This window comes from Nomascus leucogenys, chromosome 14 (assembly GCF_006542625.1).
Source record: "Nomascus leucogenys isolate Asia chromosome 14, Asia_NLE_v1, whole genome shotgun sequence".
NCBI lineage: Eukaryota > Metazoa > Chordata > Mammalia > Primates > Hylobatidae > Nomascus > Nomascus leucogenys.
This window is the reverse complement of record NC_044394.1, coordinates 84,051,683-84,071,329: the sequence shown is the minus strand read 5'-3', so window position 1 is coordinate 84,071,329 and position 19,647 is coordinate 84,051,683. Positions and strand designations below refer to the sequence as shown.

Sequence of the window (19,647 nt, the reverse complement as noted above, 5' to 3'; positions counted from 1 at the left end):
TCCACAGTGTAGTTTTATTTGTGTTTATCTTGCTTGCAGCTTGCTGAGCTTCTTGAATCTATAAATTAATGTTTTCATCCAATTTGGGAAGTTTTCAGCTATTATTTCTTCAGGTATTTTTTCAGGTCTATTTTGTCTCTCCTCTTCTCCTGGCACCACAATGCATGTATATCAGACTACTTGATATTATCCTATAATTCACTGAGGCTCTGTTGATTGTTCTTTAATCTTTATTCTGTTTTTCACATTGAACAATTCTTATCGATATGAGTTTAAGTTTACTGATTATTTTTTCATTTCTACACTTCATTTATTTCAAATGTTACATTTTTCAATTCCAGAGTTTTCATTTGGTTATTCTTATTGGTTTCCATTATCCTGCTGAGATTCTCCTTCTTTTCAGTCATGATGACTATGTTTTCCTTTACATCCTTGGACATATTATAATAGTTGCTTTAAAATTTTTGTCTGAAAATTCTAATATCTAGGTCACCTCAGGATCTATTACAGTGGCTATTTTTTCTCTTGATTATGGGTCACATTTTCCCACTCATACGTCTTTTAAGTTTTGGTTAGATAATGAACACTATAAATTTTGTTTTAGAGATTCCAAACTCTCTTCTTTTAAACAGTGTTGATTGTTTTTTGTTCTATCAGGCAATAAAATCTCTAGCTGATTAGCTTGAGCTTTTGGATACTTAGTATTATACTTTGTTAGGAAGGATCTGTTTTGGTTTTGCCCTTAATGTTAGGGTGACTCCTTTACTCTGAAAGCACACCCCCCTTCTGGGGTTTCAATAGAAAATCTGAGGCATTTACCAAGCCCCTCTAACTTGGGTGGGATTCAGATTCTGAACTTTGTAGGCAGTAGCTGTAGGCAGTAGGCAGCAGCTGAAATCTCTGCTCAGCATTTTTGGCGGGTAGTTATTGTTTTCCACTACGCTCATTGGCATATTCCCCACGCATATGCAGTTTAGGGGTTATTCAAGGATTGATGAAAATTTATATACAGAATGGAGGGCTCTCTTCTTTATGGCTCTTTTCTTTCTGTGACTTACTCAATTCCCAGCCACTCTGGCAGCCCTAAACTCTATCCCCTGACACCTCAAGCCATTACAGCTGTGGCTTTCTCCTTGCATTCTAATTGTTCTTTGTGGACTGGGGCATGCCCTCATGGGAGAAGCTATATAAACGTAGTTCTCACTCTTTCAAGGATCAAATGACCCTCTTTCAAGGATCAAATTTCCTACATTCTCTGCCTTCTTTTAGTTAGACTATGAATAGTTTTTTTTAACAAACGGATTTTGTCCAGAGTTTGTAACAGCTATCTGCAGGAGAGTTAGTATAAGATAAGTTCTTCCATCATTAATATAACTGGAAGTCTGTCACAGACATTTTAATTTGTGCTTTTCTGTGTGTGTACCTGTTAAGATTAAATCACTCCTTTCATTGCCCTGAATGCTCATAGGATCACTAAATAATATATATTGAAGGATTACTCAGGTGTTGTCCAGACTGTGTCATACTGCCAAGCATTGACCATCTGAAACCAATCATGATCGATCTCCTGTTTTTAAAGGAGGCCATGAAGAAAGATGCTTCCTTAGGAAATAAGCTCTTCTGTTTGGAGACTCCCAACCTTGTATTACAATTTAAGCCCATATAATGGCTTTAGTGACTCAGGGTCATAGAGTTATACAGACAGAGGGATGTATAGGCCTTACTGAAGCCACACTGGTTCCACCACACCATGAATGGGAAAGAGGCATCTTTCCCAGTGCCCCACGCTTGCTAGCCCTGTTTTCTTCACTCTTCTCCACTCCTGCAGCTGCCATGGACCCTATTATGTTTCATGTTTTACTTACGCTGTCTCCCCTTTTCCCATTTTCAGAAATCTGTGTACCCCTGGTTCTGTTTACCTGGCTTCTGAATCACTCTGATTACTCTGCCCCTTAATGTTACGGGCCAAACTATTTCTTCCCAAAATTTATATGTTGAAATCCTAACTTCCAGTGCCTCAGAATGTGACTTTATTTAGAGAAAGGGTCTTTACAGAGATAATCAAGTTAAAATGAGGTCATTAGGGTGGGCCCTAATCCAATATGACTGCTGACTGTATAAACAGACACAGAGATAGACATGCACAGAGAGACAATGACTTGAGGACACGTCGGGAGGAGACGGTCACCTACAAGCGAAGGAGAGAGGCCGGGGATAACTCCTCTCTTTACATCTCCCATAAGCAACCAACCCTGCTGACACCCTGACTGGGACTTCCAGCCTCCAGAACCATGAGAAAATAAATTTCTGTTACTTTCGCCACCTACTTGCTGGTACTTTGTTCTGGCAGCCCTACCAAACCAGTATGCTTACCGCTTAACAAATCCTCTGCTCCCAATTTTCCTACTTGATTGTGACTCATGGCTTTAGTTTGTCTCTTGAGACCCACACACCCCCTTGGTATGGAAAATGGGCCAAAATCAGAAGGTTTATGATCTAACTCCTTGCTTCAGTGGAATGACCTTTCTTTTTTTCTTTTTTTCCTTTTTTTTTTTGAGACAGAGTCTCATGCTGTTGCCCAGGCTGGAGTGCAGTGGTGCAATCTCGGCTCACTGCAACCTTCACCTCCCAGGTTCAAGCAATTCTCCTGCCTCAGCCTCCCCAGTAGCTGGGATTAGAGGCACATGCCACCACACTCTGCTAATTTTTGTATTTTTAGTAGAGATGGGGTTTCACCATGTTGGCCAGGCTGGTTTCAAACTTCTGACTTCAGGTGATCCACCCACCTGGGCCTCCCAAAGTGCTGGGATTATGAGTGTGAGACACCGCACCTGGCCTGGAGTGACCTTTCTGATCCTCAGATTCCTTATCCATAATATGGGGATATTGTTTCTATCCTACCTAGCTAAAAAAGCTCAGATAGATGCTGCACATAAGAATGTAAAATACTACACAAATCAAAGGCATCCTGAATCTCACTCTTTATCCGTAACGTACTGTACCTCATACCCAATTATAACAGAACCTCTGTTAGAGGTCTCTTGAGCGGTTTCAAGTTCAGAATTCTCCATTCATAGGAGAGATGCTTGCAACCTGTTATTTCTAGTTTAAGAAGCAGGTGCCTAAGAAACTGTTTTGCTCAAAGAGGCAGGAATATGGGGTAATGCTTCAAGCTCCCATTGTTTTTATATTTCCAGAGGGTTTAAAAGTAATTCCTCAGACAACTTACCTATTTTTTTTCTTTCTTTTTTTTTTTGAGATGGAATCTCCCTCTGTCGCCCAGGTTGGAGTGCAGTAGTGCGATCTCTGCTCACTGCAACCTCCGCCTCCCGGGTTCAAGTGATTCTCCTGACTCAGCCACCTGAGTAGCTGAGATTACAGGCATGCGCCACCATGCCCAGCTAATTTTTTTTTGTATTTTTAGTAGAGATGGGGTTTCAGCATGTTGGTCAGGCTAGTCTCGAACTCCTGACCTCGTGATCCCCCCCTCCTTGGCCTCCCAAAGTGCTGGGATTACAGGTGTGAGCCACCGTGCCCTGCCAACTTACCTATTTTCATAGATGTTATAAGAAATAAGGTACAGAGTAAAGTAAACCAGTGCTTTTAGGGAATAAACTTTTTATTTTTTTATTTATTATTTTTGAGACAGAGTCTTACTTCGTCACCCAGGCTGGAGTACAGTGGCATGATCTTGGGTTTAAGCTATTCTTGTGCCTCAGCCTCCCAAGTAGCTGGGATTACAGGTGTGTGCCACCACACCCAGCTAATTTTTGTATTTTTAGTAGAGACGAGGGTTTGCCATGTTGGCCAGGCTGGTCTCAAATTCCTGGTCTCAAGTGATCCGCCTGCCTTGGCCTCCCAAAGTGTTGGGATTACAAGTGTGAGCCACTGCGCCTGGCCGGGAATGGACTTTTTAGAAATATGTAAGGGAAGGAGAACTTTAAAAGCACATCCAACTGCCTTAACCAAATGGGTGCCTACTGAATGTGATTTTTAAATATGTAAAATTAAATGTAGGATGCTAGTTACTTTCCAACACACTTTGTATATTCTTTGTCAGTATTTAAAATAATTTCCTTATTAAGAATTAGAAAAAATTGTTTCTACAATTAAAACTTTTATAAAATAATTTATTAAAAAATACAACTTCCCCCAAATAGCTTACATTCTGGTTGCATGAATTTTTATGCAGTTTCTAATGTTACTCAAAAGAACTGAATTTTCAATGATTCTACCCTTTTCAGTTCTCTAGAATGCCTCCAGATGGCATTAAAAGCCTTTCCCATTATATTTTACAACACAAAAAAATTAAAAATTAGTAATATTTAAACCATTTAAGATCAGTCACATTCATTATATCATCTGAAAGCAGGACAATGGAACTATTTAAACTTTTAGGGAAGTATCTTAAGAAAGACAAACATATAATCATATCTCTGATGAAATACATAGCTCTCCTATTCAAGCCAAAGGATCTTTCTAGACCAAGAAACAGATTTTGGACAAAATAAGACACTCAATATTTTACCACAAACTGATTTCCAATCAACAGCACTTAAAAAATGCTGTTTTTTAAAATACTGATTCCCATGCAGATAAATTCACAAAGCCTATCTTATAATAAGAAAACACATGCCGCTGCTCATAAGTGATAAAAATAAAGATTTTTAAGGAGCAAACCTGTTACTGACTCTTATGGAGCTAAAATAAAGTCACTTGTTAGCTCATGAATTTTTTAATTTAAATGTTGGTATATCAATTTGGCATCAAATTAATCAATAAAAATGTATTTGGATTCCTTGAATATTGAGAAGAAACAGACAAAACACAGAGTGAGGAGCACATGTTTTATAAGGGCCTTTTCTTATGTTTTTAAAACTGCTTTTGTTAATTCAAAAAAATAAACTCTTGAGATTCCAGAGATATTGATAATTGTACTTTTCACATAATTCCAAGGTGAGTTGCAGATGGCAAGCTTCTGAAATGACCTTGTTACTGCACAGCTGTGTGGGACAGCATACCTCCCAGTTTAAGTGTGAAAAGTTCTGCAATTCTTAAGATGATGCTGAAAGTCTCCAACCAAATCCCCCCAGCATACATGCTCAAATCTCATTACATTTCTACTTCATAAAGAGAAGCATTTGCATTTTTCAAGATTCCTCTTACTCTGCTAAAGCATAAAAAAGACCTCAAAATGCATCTGCACCCAAAGCATTTAGAAAGACATTATCATGAGAAAAGAGAACCATGGGCTTCCTTCCATCATCATTATTACTATTGCAAGATACTTGCACGATCTCATTTTATGAGGCATATTTAAGAACAGGCATCTCTGACAGAAAAGTGAAAGAGACTTACGATGTATTCGACGTGCCATTGTCTGGACTCTCTGGCTCTGCATCACCTTTCTCTTAAAAAGGAAGCAGAAAAAAATACCGACATATGAGTCTTACAGTCTTTAAGATTTAAGAGAGATTAAATATATTTCCATGCTCCTATTAACAGTCTTTCAAAATGTGTAGCAGGAGGCTTTTAAAACATCTTTTATTGTCTGAGAACCGGATGTGCAAAGTAATTTCTTTTCTGCAATGCAATTGCCCAGGCACAAATCTGTGAGTAGGTACTGAGGAGCTATTTGCAAACAACCAGAGGCTTGGAGTGGAGACTTTGCCAGAAGATGAATATCTTACAGATGGAACCTGTTTCCTTCCACTTCACTTTACAGAAAATTTCAGGAAATAAATCCATTGGCATTCTATATCCAAGGCACTTTGAACTTTGATTGCTTCTGCTAACACAAGCCAAACCAGGCCAGGCTGAATCAGAACTTGGAGGAAAGAATTTTTTTTTTTTTTTTTTTTTGAGGCAGAGTCTCACTCTGTCGCCGAGGCTGGAGTGCAGTGGCACAATCTCGGCTCACTGCAACCTCCACCTCCCGGGTTCAAGCAATTCTCCAGTCTCAGCTTCCCGAGTAGCTGGGACTACAGGTGCCTGCCACCACACCTGGCTAAGTTTTGTATTTTTTGTAGAGACGGGGTTTCACCATGTTGGCCAGGCTGGTCTCGAACTCCTGACCTCAAGTGATCTGCCCGCCTCGGTCTCTCAAAGCGTTGGAATTGTAGGTGTGAACCACCATGTCCGGCCAGGAGGAGAGAATTTTTACTGAACACTGAGGTTGCACTGTAGGTCCCAAGATCCCCCTATTTTATACCCCACGGAGAGCCCTGGTGGCAGGTTTTGGGGCCCCCAGCTTAAAGCAGAATGAGATGTAAACCAGAAATCCTTTCTGACCATCTGAAAGGCTAGTTAAGGAAATGCTTCTGTGGGCTGTGATCATTGAGGAATTAACGAGTTGTATGTAGTTGGGGGAGCCTGGAACCAGTTCACTTCTTGTAGTTTGCAGTAGGCTTAATGTAATTCCTAATCCTTAATCAACTGGTGGTTTGAACCATGCATCCTCATTTTGTAAGGAGTTTCTTTGTATTTCCTTGAGGCTTGGAGATGGAAGAAGTCACTGATAACTGAGAGTGTGGGCTCATGTGTTTCCTGATGGTTGCGCAGAGCCAATACACCCCAGAGAAGGCTGTGAGTTGCAATAGGACTGTGGTAGAAACTTGCTTTGCTGTGCTCTTTCAAGTCAGGCCTGGAGATCTCTAGAAACCTTTGGTCTACTGCTCAGGTCCTTGGGCCCACACATTGTACCATACCCCTTTTGTCAGCTGTCAACATTAGCTTGTGGTCACCTAGTCCCAGGAATGACTCCCTAAATTACATAACGAACATATCCAAAGGTATTGCCCAAACGGAACTGAAAAGCAAACTTTATATGTCCTTCTCTTTTTCTTATAGAAATAAACAGTTGGGAGAAAAAGAAGACACAGTTTCTACAGTTCGTATATCTATCTCAGACATTTATCCAGTGCCAGAACAGCTATGAGGGACTTTGGCTAAAAGCTGGTCAGATGAGGGGGAAAAACAAAAAAGCCACAAAATCTATTTTAACTGCCTGATAACAAACATTGATTAGGCAGGGCCTCAATACATATAAAACCATGTTGGAATAAAGGCTAAAGTAGCAAATTAATAAACTTGCTTTAAAGCTCATTCTTGTATATTTTCTTTTGTCTTCCGGGCAAGGTCTGTGGTGCACTTATTTAGGAGGCAAGTAAGCCCTGTTCAACTGGCTTCAGTGCTGGAAAATAATTTAGTACTTTGCAGAAACATTTTTTCCATGGACTAACCACAATCCCTCTTGTAATCCTAAAATAGAGTTATAACACCTGCATTATATAAGACAAAACTAAATGGAAGTATATTTTTTCTCAAATATATGGATCCTTTCCCCCAACCTCCTTTAATTTGGTGAAACTGGTTACTTTCCCCAGTCTCTAGCCTCCAGTAGTCACCACATCCCATCTTAATGAAGAATGTAAAACAGCAGGCTTGGAAGCAGCAGGCAATGGTAAAATTCCCAAATAATTTATGTCAGAAAACAGGAAATTGAAAATAAAAACGAAGGCATTGTTTGGATGTTTGAAGAAATATGTTTTCCCTTGACCAATAATGCTGCCTGAGTCTTGGGCTGGCTTCAGCATGGGGACAGACGCGCAGCTAATTATCTTTGCTCTTAGCAGCACTTATGTTGTGGCAACACAGCAAACAAAATAGGTTCTGGCAAATAGGAAGGATATAGTGGGGCCAAACAGGACATGGTGAACCGTCTGAGAGAGAGTGTTCTCAGCAAATTCAGTGCTGATAATGAATTTGCCTTTCTGGGGGGAAAAGTAAGCTGGTCAGGAATCAGATGGGATTAAAAGTATTTTTGTCCTTCAGAAAGAATAAAACACAAAGCTTCCCTCAACATCTTGAAATTTTAGGTGATGAAATTTCTGAAGTTAACTTGAAATGTTTAAGTGCATACACCATTGAGAATTATGGTCTCTTTAATTAGGACCCAAGGGAAAATGATGAATGTAATGGAACATTCTAGAACATTAGTATGATTTTTTTTTTTTTTTTTTAGTTGGGTGCGCAGGAGATGTTTCCCGCCCCGACCCCCACCCGCCCCACCATCCAAAGAGAGCTGTCCAGGGTCCTCCTATTTGTGTCAGCTGTTTGCATGATGGATATTTAATGATGGACCAATGTTTCACACTGGTCTCTTTGGGAGGGAACCTGCATTGGTCATTAATAAGCTGGGTGCAGTGAAGCCATTTTACATGTGGAAATACAATTGCAGAGAGGAAGAGGGGAAAAAATGAGCCACGGAAAGAACTATATATGCAAATATATATGTATATATGTAAATATATGTAAAATCTATGTATCTATGTATATTATACACTTTCCATTTGACAGTCCATATTTGTCTGGCTGGGCCTTCCACATTGCCTAACATACACTAGGTGCTCAGCATGTGTCTTCTGTTCTGATGCCCTGTCACTAATACAGAATCCCACGCTGCAGTGGGAAAAGATGCTTAAGGTGCCCTTGCCAGTGAGATGAAATATACAGTTTGAGGTATGAAACAGCTTGCTAACTCACATAGGTCACTTAAAAAATTATAACAGTTACCTTTTTAACTCAATGTACAGAGGACTTCTATGTTGGGTGCTCTCGTGAGCATAAAGATAATGTGGAATTCATGCTCTTTAAACATTTAAATGGACTACACTGCTAGAGTATCCTACTTTCCATCAATAGTGTCATATAGGGACTAAATATGTTTTTTGAAAAGGAAATCAAATTAATCCTGCATTAAACTGAATTCTGCAGAAGGAAGTTTTGCTATACTGCACCTTTTTTTTTTTTTTTTTTTTGAGACGGGGTCTCACTCTGTTGCCCAGGCCGGAGTGCAGTGGTGCGCTCTCTTCACTGCAACCTCTGCCTCCTGGGTTCAAAGCGATTCTCCTGCCTCAGCCTCCCGAGGAGCTGGGACTACAGGTGCCTGCCACCATGCCCGGCTAATGTTTTTATTTTTAGTAGAGACGAGGTTTCACCATATTGGCCAGGCTGGTCTCCAACTCCTGACCTTGTGATCTGCTTGCCTTAGCCTCCCAAAGTGCTGAGATTACAGGTGTAAGCCACCATGCCCGGCCATATACTGCAACATTTCTACACAGTTATATTAAAAGCAATCCATGTTTATGGTTTTAAAAAAATGAACAGAAAAGAAAAGGTAATGACTTTGCTTGCTTTTATTTTAAATTCTGTTAGCCCTTCAATGATTAGTCTAAGTGATATGTTTTTCTTTTCTTGAGATGGAGTCCCACTCTGTTGCCCAGACTGGAGTGCAGTGGTGCGATCTTGGCTTACTGTAATCTCTGCCTCCTGGGTAATCTCAAGTGATTCTCCTGCCTCAGCCTCCTGAGTAGCTGGGATTACAGCTGCATGCCACCACACCTGGCTAATTTTTATGTTTTTAGTAGAGACGGGGTTTCACCGTGTTGGCCCGGCTGCTCTCGAACTCTTGGCCTCAAGTAATCCACCCTCCTTGGCTTCCCAAAGTGCTGGGATTACAGGTGTAAGCTACCGTGCCCAGCCAATGCATTTTTATTTCTAGATGTACCAACTTTAGACGGTGCCTAATGATTTCTGATATGAAAGACAAGAGGCAAGGTATTTAATATTCTCTCCTCCCTTATAATTTTTATTAGTACTGTTATTATTTTTAGTGCCTCTAGTGGGCATTTGTAACTTTAAATATATTTAATCTTAGTTCTCTTGATTAATCACCTTCTGACAGTATCTTTTCTTTTATACCACGTAAAATGAGGAAACTCACCCATCTATCCTTCCCTCCCACCTCCCCGCTCACAGCTATATCTTTCCTTTTATGTCACCAAGATTTAAAATATTTATATTCTGTTCAGTAATTATTGAGTCATCCTTAATATTAACTTAGTTAATAATTTAATTTTTGATCTTGCCTATAGGTCAAGTAAAAAATTATAAACCAATAATGAGAATTTGCAATATTGTGACAATATAATACCTGAAGAATCGTTTTAATCATAGTCATTTCATCTAGTTTTGAAAAAAATTTGCTAAAATTTTGCTCATATTTTTGTTCTTGATCTGCATCACAGTTCCCTTTTTGATTCCTAATATTATTTATTTGTGCCTTTTCTCTTTTTGTCCTGATCAATCTCTCTGCAAAGTTTGTCAACTGTATTATACCGTCATTGAATAAACTTTTGGCTCCATTGATATTTAAAATTTTATCTCTGCTATTTTATTAATTTCTGCTTTTGACTTTTTTTGTAAATCTCTTTTCCATTTGTTGTGGGTTTCTCTTTTTTCAGCTCTTAAGATGGATGCTTAGTTCATTAATTTTTTGTTTGCTAGTATGAGTCATTTCCTTATTTATTTAGGGACAGAGTCTCACTCTGTCATCCAGGCTGGAGTGCAGTGGTGGGATCTCAGCTCACCGCAAGCTCCACCTCCCAGGCTCAAGGGATTCTCCTGCCTCATTCTCCCGAGTAGCTGGGACTACAGGCGCCTGCCACCACACCCAGCTAAATTTTGTATTTTTAGTAGAGACAGGGTTTCGCCACGTTGGCCAGGCTGGTCTCGAATTCCTGACCTCAACTGATCCGCCCACCTCAGCCTCCTAATGCGCTGGGATTACAGGCTTGAGCCACTGCACCCGGCTTCTAGTATGAGTATTTTAGATGGAAAGCTGCAACCTTCCCTCTAATTTAGTTTCTTCCTCCAATTTTAATATTAGGTATTTCTATTACCTTTCAGTCCCAAATATTTACTAATATCTAAAGTGATTCTTAATTTCTAAACGTGTTTTCCCTCCTAGTCATATTTTCATTATCAATTTCTAATTTAGTCATATTGTGGTTGGAGACCATGGTAAAATAACATTTATCTTTTAAAATTTGTTGAAACTTGCTTTATGGTCCAGTAGTTGTCAATTTTCATAACTGCTCCCTGTCTGCTTGAAAATAGTGCATATTCTGCAGCTGCTGGGTAATGGACTTTTGCTCATTGTGTTGTTTAAATCTTATGTATCCTTACTAATTTTTCTGTTTGCATTATATAACAGTTATGCATTTATGTTTACATCTCCCATTAAGATAATACATTTCTCCTTGTAATTTTGTGACTTTTACGTTTAAAAATTTGAAGCTATGTTATTTGGAATTTACATACATCAAATTATTTTGTCCATATGGTAAGTTATACTTCTCCTGGGGTAGTGACCCTTTTTAACTGTAGTAATGCTTTTTGCTTAAAGTTTATTTTTCTGCTATCAGAATAAATATATCATCCTTATTTATCATCAGTACTTGGCTGGCATATATTTTCCTAACCTTTTTCCTTTCACATTTTCTGAATCTTTAATTTCTAAATGTGTCATTGTAAATAACACAGATAGAGTTTTATTTTTTAATCCATTTGGTCAATATTTGTTATTGAATCATTGCATCTAATCCATTTGTTTAAATTACTCTTTTTTCTTTTTTTTGAGACGGAGTCTCACTCTGTTGCCCAGGCTGGAGTGCAGTGGCACAATCTCGGCTCACTGCAACCTCTGCCTCCCGGGTTCAACTGATTCTCCTGCCTCAGCCTCCTGGGTAGCTATGACTACAGGCACGTGCCACCACGCCTGGCTAATTTTTGTATTTTTAGTAGAGATGGGGTTTCACCGTATTGGCCAGGCTTGTCTTGAACTCCTGGCCTCAAGTGATCTGCCCACCTCGGCCTCCCAAACTGCTGGGATTACAGGTGTGAGCCACCACGTCCGGCCTTTAAATTACTGATTTAATTTATGCTACTATATTTTTCCATGTACTCTGTTTCATTTTCTCTTCTTTAATTCTTTTGGATTAACTAATAATATTCATATTCTATTTTTAACTTGGTTTGTAAAATGTTCTCCACATTTGGTTTGTAGGTTAAATACCTTTTAGTATAGCTTAGTGGGTACCCTACAAATTGCAAATATTTACTTAATTTATCAAAGCCCAAAGTTAAAATTTTTATCCTTCTCCGAAATAATTATAGGAACTTAGAAGATTTTAATTCCAAATTCTCCTCATCTTATTTTATGCTACTGTTTTGTGGATTCCAATTATATTTATTTTGATTACTTAACAATATCTTATTATTGGTGCATGCAATCAACATTGTTTAAATTTTCCCCTTATTTACTTTCACTGCATTTAATCCTTCTTGCACCTCACATTCCTTCGAACAAAGTATGTCTTTTAAAATTTCTTTTGTGAGGATTTACTGGTGGCATACTTTCCCAGCCTTTGTCTGAAAATGTCGATTCATTAAATTTTTTTTTTGCAAGATACGCAATCCTAAGCTGATAGTTATTTTCTCTCAACTCAGTGATGCTTCAGCTTCTCTGTTTGCAGGTTCCCACTGATGCTGTTGTGAAGTCAGGTGTTAAGTTGGTTGAGTTGTTGAAGATATTAAAGGGTATTTTAATTTTTATGTGCAGTTTAGCTATAATGTGTGTAGTATGGACTTTTTTTTTTTTTTCATTTATCCTTGGTATTCACTGGGTTTCTTGACTCTGTGGATTAATGTCTTTCAAGTCTGGAAAATCCTCAGTCATCAATCATCTTCTTCAGTACTGTCTCGCTTCCCTTTCCCTTTCTGAAATTCTAGTTAGATGTATGTTAGACTTCCCCACTTTATCCCCATGTCTGTTAACTAATTTCCTGTTTTCCATTTCTGTCTCTCTAGGCTGCATTCTAGATAATTTCTTAAATTCAACTTTCCAGTTCATTAATTCTTTCTCAACTATGTCTAATGTGCTGTTATATCTGCCCATGGGAATTCTAATTCCTATTATATTATTTTTTTCCTAGAAGTTCTGTTTAACACTCCCTCCAAGTTTTCTTGCTCTTTATCACATTTCCAATCCTCTCTTTTATTTCCAGAAATTAAAGTAAGGGCTCTAATTTTATATTCTAGGCTTGATAACCCCAGTTTCTGAATTAGGAGTCTGATTCTCTGCTGTCCTGTTTGTTCTTGCTCTTGCTCGTGGTCTCGTTTCCTTTTTTGTAAGGGTTTCTTTTCTGATTGTAAGTTGCTCATTTCCCTTAGTGCTCTATTTGTGTTATTATTCATTCCTCTCTATTTTCTTTTTCTGGTATTACTATTAGCTGGATTTTGATCATGCCACCTTGACTGGCTATGTATCTTCAATCCCTTTCATATTTTCCATCTGTGTTTTGCTTTATACTCAGAAAAAAAAAGTTTTCAACTTTATATTCAAGGTTCCAGACTTCAGCTATTATCATCCCTCCTATTGATTTTTGTCAATCATATTTTTAATTCTCAAGTGTTCATTTGTTCTGTAATTACCTCTTTTTCATACCAATCTGTTCTCTTTTTATTTAACACAAATAATTTCAAATCTTTCTAAGGACTGCAATTATACTTGAAACTTTTTTCTTCTTTTCCTTGAATTAGATTTCCTAGATTTCCTTTGGAACTAGTCTTTCTTTTTGGCGTCACTGGTTATATATTCATATTTTTAAATAAAAAATTGGTTAACAAAGTAGTTGGTGTGGCTTCCCTGTATCAGTATTCCGATCAATTTTTCTAACACACCTATCCTTTGTAGGGAAGAGCTGATTAATGGCTCTTCGTAAGTGGGCAGGGTATGTTGACGTGAAGGATTCATTTAGGGCTCAAGAGAAGAGAAGCCTCCAGGCAAGCTGTGAGCCCAAGCCCTTCCTCCACCCACTCCTCTAAGAAAAATATAAAGCACCGTACTTTAGGTGTATAGAATTCTTGTTTATTTCCCTTGAGAAATAGTTGACTCTTCTGCCATTACTCCATGTCATCTATTTTTAAGGTCTGGTACTATCTTAGAATCTATTCTGTTTCTCTCTTTGGTATCAGTTCTCAACGAGGAGTGAACTGTTCATTTTTTTTTTTTTTTTTTTTTTTAGCAAATATTACTGTACTTTTTGTTTTTGAGAAAAAAATCATCCTGAAAGCTCTGTGTGGGAATCTGTGAGGATGGGGGTGGAGGGGTAATGGTTGAAGGATGGCCAGGTGTTCCCATCACTGCAAGCAATTCGCGCTTGTTCTCTCTTGGGGTCCAGTGGAAATGTGGTCTTTCCTGGGGCTCCTGGGGGCTGTCCCCACCACCACTAAAGCTTGTTCCTGTCTGATTCTTCCTTTGCTGTGTCACGACCTTCCCTGTTCAGGAGTATTTTTCAGTAGGGTTTTATTACTTTGGCTTTCCAGAAACACAACTAAATTTCTGGTTTGCTGATGGTACTTCTTCCTGGTTTTGGTGCTATTTTGGATTTATTTCCATTTCTACAGCTTCACGGCTATTAGGTGGGGATTCTGAAGGAAGGGGAAGAATTGCTTAAGTGCAGTCTCTCAACTGAACAGGACGTTCTCATAATTTTTAAAAATGTAGACATAAACCACCCACGTTAATATTCAAGTATCTCAATGCTTAATAAGCTTCCATTTTATAATATCAAGTTCAGTTGATCATAATTCAGCAAACGATCTACCTTTTAAAAGATTTGTATTGAAATTCATTTTCTGTTTATACAATCTTTCCTCTAGTATCTATAATACAGTCTTTCTCACTTCAAAAAGAATAAAAGCACTGGCCTAAAATAGCGAGTTAGTAATCAATCCACACAGATATTATGTTTTTGGTTTCTCTGAAGCTCAGTATTTCTCTATTTCTTACATGTTTACCGGAATCATGATTCCAAACCATATACAGAAACAGCATGGGAAATGCTGGTGGGGTCAGTTCTCCTAAAGTTTCAAATGTACTGTAAATTGCAGAGAATTCTCACACTTAATAGGAATATTATTTTTGTATACACGTGCTGGGGTTTTGGAGAAAGATTTATTTAAAAATGAAAAAAGACCAGGTGTGGTGGCTCACACCTATAATCTCAGCACTTTTGGAGGCCAAAGCAAGAGGACCGCTTGAGGCCAGGAGTTCAAGACGAGCCTGTGCAACATAGCGAAATGCTGTCTCTAAGAAAAATTTTACAAAGTGGTATGTGCCTGTAGTCCTGGCTACTTGGGAAGCTAATGTGGGAGGATTGCTTGAGCCCAGGAATTCAAGGTTATAGTGAGCTATAATTGTGTCACTGTACTCTAGCCTGGGCAGCAGAGCGGGACCTTGTTCAAGAAAATGAAATTAAAAAAAAAATCCCCTCACTCCTAGAAAAGAAAAAGCTAATCAAAAACTTTTCCTGGACGATGAAATGCCAGAGGGTTTTATACCACACAGGGATAGTGTCACATCATGTCCCATAGAAGAAGGGTCCGTTTTTGTAGAATCTAAATTGCAGTGAATATTACAGCATGCCATAAAAATATGCCGGATGCACATAGAAATCACAGCAGACAGTCCTTGGACAATAATTCAATCTCACGGTGAAGTGACAGCAGCAGCTTTCTGGGAATCATCAGAGTGGGATGAAAAGCTTGTGTCTTTGGGGCAGAGAGCTCTGAATTCAAATTCTAGCTGTCATTTTTTTAGCCAGGTGACTAAAAAATGACTAGTTATTTGCCTCAGAAACTCATCTTCTTCATGTGAAAACTGAGATCATGCAGCTCATGCAGCTATTGTAAAGATTAAGTGAAATACTGTAAGTCAGGACGCTAGCACAGAATAGACACTCAACAAGGATTTCCTTTGCTCTTCTGTCTGTCAAAAATGCCAAGCTGGCAGAAGGTGCATTTATTCATCTATGGGATCCTCCCTTTACCCTGAACATTTAAATTCCCTGTGAGGCACAGGGAGGAAAGTAAGGGCAACTCTTCAAGACATTCTAGTCTGTGGTGTGCGATGCTGATGCCTGTATACCACCACGTGGACTTAACGAAGCATTTCTTCTGATCTCTTTTCTTAGGACTAAATTCATCATTTTCTTCAGATTTCATGTCTTTTGGCATTTTGCCTCATCGCTGGTGCCTGTGCCCACAGCAAATCCCAACAGAGGGTGGGATAATTAAGTGATATTGCCTCCGCACCACTGTGCTATCACCCCCCTGCACACTGGCTTTTCTCTAGCTGTGCATGAAAATTCTGCTGCTTCCCAATGCATTTGCCAGGACATCTTTTCTCTCTAGCCCATTTGCCTCACAGATGCCCAGTGGTTGGGCCTCAGTTCCACAGACTGATCTATAGCTCAGAGGATGTTCAGTCTTCAAATGCAGCTTTGTAATTGGCAAGGGGTGCTCGTAGCTTGCTGGCTGGTCGTGAAACTAACAAAGCCCAGTCTTTGTGAGTGTGCTTTTAGGACACAGGGTCGCTTATGCATTTTTAATGTTCAAGACAACGTTAATACCAATTAGTAGTGCCAAAGAAGAGAATTAAAACACTACTTCATGGAATGATAGCATCCTTTCTTTGACAAAAAAGCCCATGTGTTTTATTAGCCACCAATTCAATAAGGAGACTGCTTCTTAGATAGTTGAGTCTATTTCTGGAAGAGGGCACAGTACATATACCCAGCCGGTTGTGACTTTTCTTCATGGATTCTAAGGTCATTTATCTTAAGGTCTACTGATTGATTTTCTTTGCCCACTCATTTTCCTTTAATTTAGACAACCAATTATGTGCCTTTCAAGTTTCTTCTCCCTCCACATATACTAGGAACAGCCATAATAAAGCATGATGTTCCTTTCTCTTGGGATGGCTTTGAAATTCACCATTTTCTGTTTTGGCCTTCCTTTCCTTGAATATGCACACTCAAGGTCATCATAAATCTTATCATTCACTTGAACAAATGACCCCTTTCCCCAGTTTTTTAGTGAATTTCTTTGAAACCTACTGCCCACTGCATGCTCATCCTCCTGCCCTCTCTGCCCTCTGCCCCCCGCCCCCTGCTCCCCAGATGAAACTCCAGAGTGAAGTCTTTTTCTTACTTGGATTATTGTGTCCAGAGGATACAAGCTGAGAGTCCTGAAAGAACAAGAAATATCAATTAATTTTCTTATTTTGACTTTCAAAACCCAAGTTAAACATGAGATCATGTTTAAAACTGGTCATTCAGAACCGATTCATTGCTCTCAATCTCTATCAGCTACTTTAATGAGAAACGTACATGAAGGTGGACATGTACATGTTAAGCAGTTCTGGGAATATACTTCACAATCATTTTTCTTTTGTATTAATGACTTTCTGTTTTGTTTATTGAGGTGAAGTTCACATAACATTAAAATTAACCATTTTAAAGTGAACAATTCAGTGGCATTTGGTACTTTCATAAGGTTGTGCAACCACTACCTCTATCTAGTTACAAAATATTTCCATCACTCTGAAGTCAAATCCCTTACCCATTAAGCAGGGTCTCCCATACCCCTGCCCTCCCAACACCCCAGCCCCTCACAACCACCAATTTCCATCTGTCTCTTGGATTTATCTATTCTGGATATTTCATATAAATGGAATCATACAATATGTGATCTTTGTGACTGGCTTCTTTTACTTAACATAATGTTTTTGAGGTTCATCCACTCTGTAGCATGTATCAGTACTTCATTCTTTTTTTTTAATTTTATTATTATACTTTAAGTTTTAGGGTCCATGTACACAACGTGCAGGTTTGTTACATATGTATCCATGTGTCATGTTGTTGTGCTGCACCCATTAACTCGTCATTTAGCATTAGGTATATCTCCTAATGCTATCCCTCCCCCATGCCCCCACCCCACAACAGTCCCTGGTGTGTGATGATCACACATGTGATGTCCATGTGTTCTCACTGTTCAATTCTCACCTATGAGTGAGAACATGTGGTGTTTGGTTTTCTGTCCTTACGATAGTTTGCTGAGAATGATGGTTTCTAGTTTCATCCATGTCCCTACAAAGGACATAAACTAAAGAGCTTCTGCACAGCAAAAGAAACTACCATCAGAGTGAACAGGCAACCTACAGAATGGGAGAAAATTTTTGCAACCTACTCATCTGACAAAGGGCTAATATCCAGAAGCTACAATGAACTCAAACAAATTTACAAGAAAAAAACAACCCCATCAAAAAGTGGGTGAAGGATATGAACAGACACTTCTCAAAAGAAGACATTTATGTAGCCAAAAAACACAGGAAAAAATGCTCATCATCACTGGCCATCAGAGAAATGCAAATCAAAACCACAGTGAGATACCATCTCACACCAGTTAGAATGGCGATCATTAAAAAGTCAGGAAACAATAGGTGCTGGAGAGGATGTGGAGAAATAGGAACACTTTTACATTGTTGGTGGGACTGTAAACTAGTTCAACCATTGTGGAAGTCAGTGTGGTGATTCCTCAGGGATCCAGTACTTCATTCTTTTTATGGCTGAATAATATTCGTCACATGGATATACAACGTGTTTATCCATTCATCTGTTAATGGGTATTTGGGCTGTTTCTACCTTTTGGATATTGTAAATAGTACTGCCATGAATACGCAGGTATGTACACTAGTTCGAGTCCATGTTTTCAATCCTTTTGTGTATATACTTAGGAGCAGAATTTCTGGGTTATATAACTCTATGTTAAACTTTTTAAGGAACTGCCAAACAATTTTCCACAGCAGTGAAACCATTTTGCAATCCAACAATGTTTGAGGGTTCCAATTTATCTACATCCTTGTCAATGCTTGTTATTTTCCATTAAAAAATTATAGCTATCCTGTGTGTATGAAGTGGTATCTCACTGCAGTTTTGATTTGTGTTTCCCTAATAACTAATGATGTTGAGCATCTTTTCATCTGTTTGTTGGCCATTTGTACATCTTTGGAGAAATATCTATTCAAGTCCTTTGCCATTTTTTAATTGGTTTGTCTTTTTGTTGTTGAGTTGAATGAGTTCTTGATATAGTTTGGATACTAGACTGTTACCAGATTTATGATTTGCAGTATTTTCTCCCATCCTGTCAATTGTCTTTTCATTTTATCAATAATGTTCTTTGATGCACAAAAGTTCTAAATTTAAAATTCTAAACATTTTTAATAAAGTTTAATTTACCTAATTTTTCTTTTGTTGCTCATGCTTTTGGTGTCATCACAAAGAATCCATTGCCAAATCCAAGGTCATGAAGATTTAAACCTATGTTTTCCTCCCTGATACGTATGGTTTGGGTTCTTAAACTCATGCCACTGACCTATTGTCATATTGACTTTTAATCTAACTTTTCTTTGAATGAACCTTTACTGCCACCTATTTCCTGTAGATGGGTTTGGCAATCATCCCACCAGTAACACTCTATTAAACAACTGTTGTCAATCTCACGATGGTGGATAAAAAGATTAGTATGGTATCTACTTACATGCAATGGAATAAAGCCAGTACTACACAGTATTTTCAGTTTAGTTATTGCTCAGGTAAATAGAGATTGAATTTGATTTTACTTGCATTAAAACAAAATGTTAAAATCTGTTTTGAGGATTTACATCCTCTTTCTTTGCAAAATTCTCATTTAATGGAAAATAAACCACATACCATATGTTCTTGTAAGTGGGAGTTAAGCTATGGGTATGCAAAGGCATATAGAGTGATATGATGAACTATGGAGACTCAGAAGTGGGAGGATAGGAGTGGGACATGGGATAAAAAAACTACATACTGGGTACAATGTACACTACTCAGGTGACGAGTGCACTAAACTCTCAGACTTTCACCACTATACAAT

At 38.5% G+C, this 19,647-nt stretch overlaps 1 protein-coding gene across 4 annotated transcripts in view; it reads right to left on the bottom strand.

Moving 5' to 3' along the window:
- Window positions 1-19,647, bottom strand: part of AFF3 (AF4/FMR2 family member 3) — a 564,533-nt gene that overhangs the window by 178,051 nt on the left and 366,835 nt on the right. For all 4 annotated transcript variants that reach the window (XM_030827298.1, XM_030827300.1, XM_030827299.1 and 1 more), the window contains 2 exons: window positions 16,897-16,933; window positions 5,359-5,410 (listed from right to left, as the gene is read on the bottom strand). In XM_030827298.1, the coding sequence (XP_030683158.1) occupies window positions 5,359-5,410; window positions 16,897-16,933 (89 nt within the window). The remainder of the gene's footprint in view (window positions 1-5,358; window positions 5,411-16,896; window positions 16,934-19,647) is intronic.